At 30.6% G+C, this 8225-nt stretch overlaps 1 protein-coding gene across 1 annotated transcript in view; it reads left to right on the plus strand.

Moving 5' to 3' along the window:
- Positions 1 to 1790: 1790 nt before the first annotated feature.
- The window catches only part of LOC106469498 (pre-mRNA-splicing factor ISY1 homolog), a 43079-nt gene continuing 36644 nt past the window's right edge, over positions 1791 to 8225 (plus strand). The window contains 2 exon segments of the mRNA XM_013929996.2: positions 1791 to 1939; positions 7235 to 7257. Of these exon segments, the coding sequence (XP_013785450.1) occupies positions 1937 to 1939; positions 7235 to 7257 (26 nt within the window). The 5' untranslated portion in view covers positions 1791 to 1936.

Raw genomic sequence — 8225 nt, forward strand, 5'->3', positions numbered from 1 at the left:
AGAATAAACGAGTTCTATTTAAGAAAGGACTTGTGTCGCTAAAGTTTCGTCGGAACGAATTTAAGGAAATTAACTAACGAACGGAGACGTAACAGTACTTTAGTTCCATTTGAACACAGAGAGTCGCTTAAGAAAGCTTCTCAAACTTCCCTTTCTCAGGTGAGCCTAGCACATGAATTCATTAATTGGCAACTGACCGTGTTTTCTTACAGAAAAATCGAAAAATGATAATACACACATTCCACGACTTGATATTCTCTGAACCTCCAGTTAGCAGGCCCTAACTGACTACTTGGAAGGAAATCTATGAGTCAGAAATTACCACACTTATATGTCATTAAAACAGAATAGAAGTTATAATTTATGTAGCCTTCTTTAAAGAGCTTGCAACATGTTAAAAAGTGTGTACGAATTGTAAAAGCTTCATAGTAAGCATAAAAATATATTGCTTACGTTCGCCTGTGGTTCATATCTATTGTCAATCTTAGCTCTTGAAACATTATTTACTTAATATCGTTTGTTGTTGATAAAATTAAATAAATTAGAATAACTTCCTCAAGGGAGAACACATTTTACTCTCACCAATGGATAAGATGAAATTTAAAATAACAAGCTGGTTGGCGAAAAAAAACCATTGGACATACATGTATCAAAAAGTACATCAGTCTTGACTCTCAAAGCTGGAAAGAATCAGTGTGAAAGCACAAAATAATTTTCATAGTCGATATGTTTCTCTATGCTTAACCAATCCTAACTGGATTGCAAAAATTCGGAACCAAGCAACAACAGAGAAGCAACTTAACATACCAAAATAAAACCATTTAGGATTTATTAACTCTATCTTGACACAAACTCCTTTTGCGAACCATTTTAGAAATCCTCAATCCTACAACCACAGTTCATTTAATTATATACATTTTATGTATTGATTTTAAGCAAGACAAGCAACAGCCTGGGTCTTCGAGCTTTTAGAGGGACGCGGGTGGTAAATTAAAAACAATATTTGAAATTAAATAATGTTCATTGTACTTCTATCTTTTACAATACTGAACCACAATATATTATACTTAATCTCTTGAAAGAACAGTTAGATACCTAATTTGAGTCTTAATTCTAAAATTTCTTTGGGAAACCGACCCCCCCCCCCTCTCCGCTAAATCCTCGCCTGTATACAATCTATGAGTGGACAGAGAGATATGAACTACCATGCTTTTTAAGTTCCACACGTTTGCTAAGGTTGGCATTGATTACAAAGGTAATAATGAAACAAGTTACCCTCTCGTAATATTCAGTTATTCCTTAAATTTATATTTAATAGGAAATTTCAGGTAACATATTTTATCGTACAGATACCAAACAAAATGTTTTTTCCCTTCCCTTCTTATACTTGATTAAAGTTAGTAGCTTATATAACTTATAAGGTAAGCTTATGTTTTTCCGCAGTTGACGAGAATAGTTTGTCATATGAATGCAGAATGGCAGGCTAAGCATTTCGAATGACACTGCATACAAGATTTACTTTGCGAATATATAATTTTAAGGTCAAATTTAAATAAAGGCGCACATTTCACAATCGAAACATAACTTTCGCCCCTGCCCCAGAGGCTCTGCGGCAAGGCTGAAGGCTTATAACGCTAAAAACCGGGTTTCGATGTCCATGGTGGGCACCGTACAGATAGCCCATTGTGTAGCTTTGAGCTTAACAACAAATTACCAACCATAACAATTGCTTATGAACATAAATAGTATTTATCAATGTCTTTTTCTCACCGTCAGATGGCTGTAGTAGTAGACATGAAATACGAATTACGTATTAACAACGTTTTGAGTAGTGTGCTTTGTAGTTAATTGCCAAGTGTATAAATTTCTTATATTCATCTGAAGTTTAATATAACTTGTAAGCATCTAACCTGGGACGTACTGCAGAAGATAGAAAATGGTAATATTACTAATAAGACGACGCGATGTTCTGGACATTTATAATATATATAGTAATAGTAATAGAGATAAGATTAAGGCCAACAGTAACACTAACAGTATTCAAACTAAGAACTCATGTAGTACTATTACTAATCTCAACTCAAAAGATATGAATATTAACTTAACGGTAATTTCATGTTACTATTGTTAGGGAGCGGTATTTTTTTTTCAAAATGAGGACCAGGGGAACTTAGAAAATCATCTGCACATAAAAAAGTGATTTCTGTACACAGACAAGTGACTTGCACTTCAGTTCTGTGCATAGAAAAGCAACCCCCACCCATCTAAAAATGGGGCTAATTTACAGTTATATACAAATGCTTAATTTAAAAATATTTCATAGAAGTTATTTTCTCTATGGATGTTTTTGACACTAATAACATTATAGAAAATGTCATAAAAACATTCTTGATACAGTGAATTACTTGAATAACAAGGGATATCCAGCAAGATGCCGGACTTGAAAAAAAGTTTATTTTTACAGGCTCAGAATTTGTAGTCTTATTTCACAAACTACAACCATATCAGGAGTTATCCTAGTGTGCAGTTGAAAATTCACCTATATAAGTAAGTTCAAGTGAATAAATATTAAAGAAAAAAACATATTTAAAATTATAGAATTCCATTCCAAAGTTGATGAATAAATGTATTTCGCAGAATAATCTTCATTTCTTGGAACATTTGTTACTAGGCCTGTATAAATGAGATGCAATAAGGTGTCATGTATTAAAATATGATGAAGTTAAATTATAATTGTGCAATTGAAAAAAAATCCTTAGGAAAAGCTCTGAACCATATTTATAGCTATTGGACCCACACATCTATAACATTAATTGATCATATCTGTAAAACCATGTACAACTTGCAACTAGAAGGTACAATCACAACAAACCAACTATGAAATAAAAAAAAAAAACTAGCTTGATGATTCAGCAATTTTTGTGAAGTATGATTAGATTAATTTACTAAAAATGAAAAGAAAATTGTAACTGTTTGATGTTAAATTAATGTTTAAATTTTCTTACGTTAATTTTTATTTGTAGTGACGTAAATAAAAAGTACACTTTGTTACTGTAATGTAGTTCATAGAGAAACAGCTGTTTAATCAATTTGATTACATAAATAGCATTTCAACCATTGTTTCATCTATTGTATCCCCCACCAGCCTGAAGAGCCCTGATACTTGGTGAAAGGCCTTGTTGGTACTGGATAAAGCAGTTATTATGTGATTATAATCACTATTCATTCTCTTAACATCATTTTCTTACACAGAAATAATATGAAGACTAAAAGGCATAAAAGTATCTCATAAATAAGTGATAAATGAAAATTCTATAAGTTATTTCATCAACAGCTTGGAAGTAACAATTTGTAATTTAATAACTAATATGTATTAAAATACAATCATACATATATTTATTCAATAAAGTATTCAAAAGACAACATAGAAGGAATCAAAAGATGTAGTGTTTTAAAGTAGAAGCCATTGACAACTTTGATAAACATATTTTAACTATATAAATAATTACATTAAATAATACAGAAGCAGCTAATATCAAGTTTTTGTATAAATACAAAACTAAAATAAACATCTGTTTGCCCGTAAAAAATCACAGTTTAATAGATATCATCATAAAATGAAGCTATGGGTAATAAAATTTATCGTAATCTTCTTAGAGACTAGGGATAGACTGTTCTAAATTATTTCATGTTGGAAATGAACATAGCAAGAAGTATTGTCAGTTTTACATAACACATGTAGAATTCCAAAACAAAATACTACAACTTGCAAAATTAAGCAAAAATGTATAATACATATTCATCAAGAGCTTTGAAATATACTTTCATTATACTGGAAGTAAAAGAGCCAAATGTCACAGAAAATTATGTTTTGTGTTGCAAATGTTCTATTTCATGTTTAGGTTTTCATAATATGGAGAGTAAGCAATATTGTGTTTGCATTTTGTATCGTTAGATATTTTGTTCGACTGTGCAGAGAAATCTTGCCCTCTAACACACCCACACACAGTTTCCTCCCTACCTGGTAAATAATGATCACTCCCTGAAGTTTTGAAAACAATAAGGTGACAATTTGATTAGACACTTTTTTGTTTGTTAGAAGTATCGAAGTAGTTAAAAATTGCAGTTTTCATTAACGTTATAACATACATGTAATTTTCAGTTTAATGATTTAATTTAAAAAAAGGCTAAAAAAGGACTTAATGCTAATACAATAGTTTACTGTTATTTGCTGACTTAGTCGTAAGTGTTAGTAAGAAATTAACACCAGTGTCTCACATTTATGTCAGCCATACATGTAAACAATAATATGATGCAAATCTAAAACAAATTTAACTTGAAAATAGAGGCTTTGGGTGTGATTTTTACTCTAGCTGACCCTGTGTAATAATGTATGGAACATCCACTAACTGTGACCTGAACTTTTTAAGCAAATTATATCTATAATAATAAATTCATTATACATGTGGTAATTGAGTGGAATAAGTGAACTTATAATAATTATCTCCAAGAAAGTGTTGTTTTTTTGTATACATATATACAATTTAAGGATAACAAAGTACCTGCTGGTCCATCTAAACCAGTGGTTTCCAAACTGTATTTCAACACAATAGTATGTTGCGGTAAGTTATTTGGGGTTGTGCAAAAGTTTCACCAAACAAAGAATAATTAAGAACATAAAAAAAACTACAAAAAACATTGCATGTGGCAGCAGGGGTGTCTCTTAAATCAAGGTAAGTGGGTTAGGGTGTTGTCAGTGGAAAAAGGTTGAAAACCACTGCTCTATACTATCTTAAGATAAAAATAAAACACTCAAAGCAGTCCTTATTTTTCAAATATTTATCAAGACTTCCCATAAGTTTATTTCTTCCACCACTTCTGGAGGCAACCCATTTCAAAGACCAACCACCCTGTCAGAAAAATAAAGTTGTGTTAGCTGAAGATGACCCCTACCCCTGCCAAAATTTATATTTGTGTACATTAGTCCTTCCATTTTCACCATTAAGTATGAAAAGAGATGATGTATCAATACTATCAGTCCTCTTAACAATCTTAAACACTTCAATCAGATCCCCTCTAACTCTTCTTTTTTCAAAACTATTTCAGAGATTTTAACTTGTCCTCTTATGACAACCTTTCCATCAATTCAATGACCCTCCAAAGGTAAGACTGAACACAATTATCCAAATGTTACCTAACCAATGACCTATACAATGAAATTATAACATTTTTAAACTTCAATATTTTGGAAAATATAATCTAAAATCGTATTTGCTCTGCCACTATCAATAACACACTGCTTGGATAGCTTAAGAGCCTGATCGTCTAAAACACCAAGGTGTTTTTCTTCCATAATACAATTAATGTTATTCCCATCAAATTATACTCATTACTAAAATTATATCTTGCATGCATTACCTTGCATTTATTATAATTAGAAGCTATCAGCCATTTATATGCCCAACTTACCAAATAATCCAAATCTTGTAAAGGAGTATCATTCTCACAGCCAGCAACACTCATAACCTTAATATCATTAACAAATTTAAATAATTTATTGTTTGTTCATTTAGCTATGTCATTGATCTAAATAAAAAAGAACAAAGGTTCTAACAATGAGCTTTGAGGTACCCCACTTGTGACATTAATACAGTTTGTTTCAGCTCCATTTATAACAACCCTATGCTTTCTTCCATCCAGTCAGTTTTCTAACCAATGAGCCAACCAGCAGAAACAAAGGCTATACGTACTTAAGAAGTGCACCTGAAATGAAGCACTGCAGATGTATGTATTAAATGAAAACAGTATGCAATGAATAAAGATACTGATTTTTGTGCACTCAGTGGTGTATATAAATCGATGGCAGTACATCATATATACTCAGTGGTGTACAGAAATAGATGGCAGGATGTTATATGCACATAACTGTTACAGGTGTATTTTTGTAAGTATATAGACATTGTTTTGAAACAAAGACAGTTAAAACTATTATTTCTACAAAACATGTATGTGAACTGTTCCTTACAAATTCAGCCAAGACTGTTTTAGAAAAAACTAAAAACAGTTTGGAACATTTTATATAAGATTACAAATCATTAGATTACCCACAGTTTGCATACGAGGATTTCTTTGACTGTAAAAGTAATTAAAATCTGTAATTTTTAGGTCTGTAAAACTATCAAACTTGTTGCAGTTGTGTTAGATATGCCTTTAAATATCTTGTGTAGGTGCTTAAGGTATTGATGTGTATAACAGTATTTTTTGTAGAAATGTACATAAAAATATATATGTATTTTAAATAAAAATACAAGTTCTTATTTTTTTATATGTACCAAACTATTTCTGTGTTAATGTATGTAGTTGTAATGTTTATGGCCATTTCAAAGTTATCTATCACTTAGTGTGAAATCAGTGTAGTCTGTCGATTACACTGTGGTGTGCCTACCGAAATATAGTAAGATGAGTAAAAAAAGAGGTTATAGTATATCAAAGTTGTTGTTTTGTTTTTTTATTAGAGGAAAATGTGAAGAACACTTCAAAACATCTATTAAGTGCAAATTCTTATCGAAATAATATGAATCCTAAGACAAGTTAATTTTCTACAGAATAGAGAAAACTCCACAGTTAATGAAAATATCAGTTGAGCAACTACAGCAACTGGAGAAGAGGACATAACTAATTCTATGAAGTTATGAGTGAATGTAATGAACGTATAACACTATGTCAAACATACTGTATCTGCTATATCCAGTGTCAAAGAGGTCTTTTGCTCAAAACCAGGATTCAAGCTGGTTGGAATATGACAGTCACAATAGTGGTTGTGTTATATTATCAGTAACTTTAAATGATTTACTAACATATTATCATTGCATAAATATGGGCATGAAACAGTTGGAGTAATCTCTGTTACTGAAGGGTTAAAAGTAAATTCTGACATACTTGATTTGACAATGTATCATAGTGATGAGTGTGATAGTCATGAACCACAAGTTGAAATGGCTAAGCAGTTATTTTATGTATGATTAAATAGTGACTTTTGAGATAGTATTTGTATTCTGAATGTATCTCTAAAGTGCTTTCTTTTGTTATGTATTTAATGAAAAAGTTGGTTATGTTAATTTTAAAAAATTGTTCTAGTGTTACAAAAATTTAATCATATGTGATACATTCCAATTTTAAGAAATTAACATAATTCAATTGAAATTTTTAAAACTTTTATTTCTTTATTTTTTAGGCAAGAAATGCAGAGAAAGCAATGTAAGTATATAAGATTGAACTCTTTTTATGTAAATGTATGGGGAAGATGTTTTGTTATGATGCAGATTACATTTTTATTGCCCCCCAGTGATACTGGTGGTGGGCACAACACAGAAAGTCCTTTGTGCTTGACTATAAACAAACAAATAAAACTATTCTGTTATATTTTTCATATCTTTCAGCTTGTAAAAAGTAATAAAAAAAATAGTGTGTATGGGAAAAAATTTCTGGTTTAAAATCCCCTACCTCCTTTAAAATACTTTTTAATCATAGATTATAAGGAAAATCAGATGATTTATCCTGTATTCCATATTTAGTTGTTTTTTTTTGTTTGCATGAGCATGTTGGTAGCATAATTATTAGATGTATGGTTTCTAATATCTTGTGAAACATCATATATTTATTGTTATTGGTGCACCATTAGAAATTTATTAAACTCTGTCATGTTACTATGAAATCATGATTTTTTTATACTATTTCATCAAAAAGTGAAATTGACTTTCCTTAGTTTACATTTAGAGATTTATTTTCAAGTATCTACTTACCAATGAATGGCTCATTACAGTTTCCCATGCTCGTAAACTTGTCCCACAGATCTAAACAGTTTGTCTGTTACAAGATAAATGTCCCTTTTAATGGTTTGTTTAGTTGTTATGATTATAATTAAGTACTAAAAGTTTTGTGTGTGTGTGTGTACAACCTCAGGACTAGGCTTTTAGCCATGAAAGTTTTAAAGAAATGCACATCTGGTACAGACATTTATTTGAAATTTCATTATTTCAAATATTTTAAGGAGATTCAACTCTGTTCTCTACAGCCATAAATGAGTAGTATTTGCTGTGTAATTTAATTCACAATGATATTGCAGAATACAAAAATATTTATTGCTTGTTATAGAAATGACTAGTGTTATTTTTATTATTATCCAAGTTGAAGGTACATATACTGCATAGCAATAGAGCTGTTAG

The sequence above is a fragment of the Limulus polyphemus genome, unplaced genomic scaffold (assembly GCF_000517525.1).
Source record: "Limulus polyphemus unplaced genomic scaffold, Limulus_polyphemus-2.1.2 Scaffold3516, whole genome shotgun sequence".
Taxonomy (NCBI): Eukaryota; Metazoa; Arthropoda; class Merostomata; order Xiphosura; family Limulidae; genus Limulus; species Limulus polyphemus.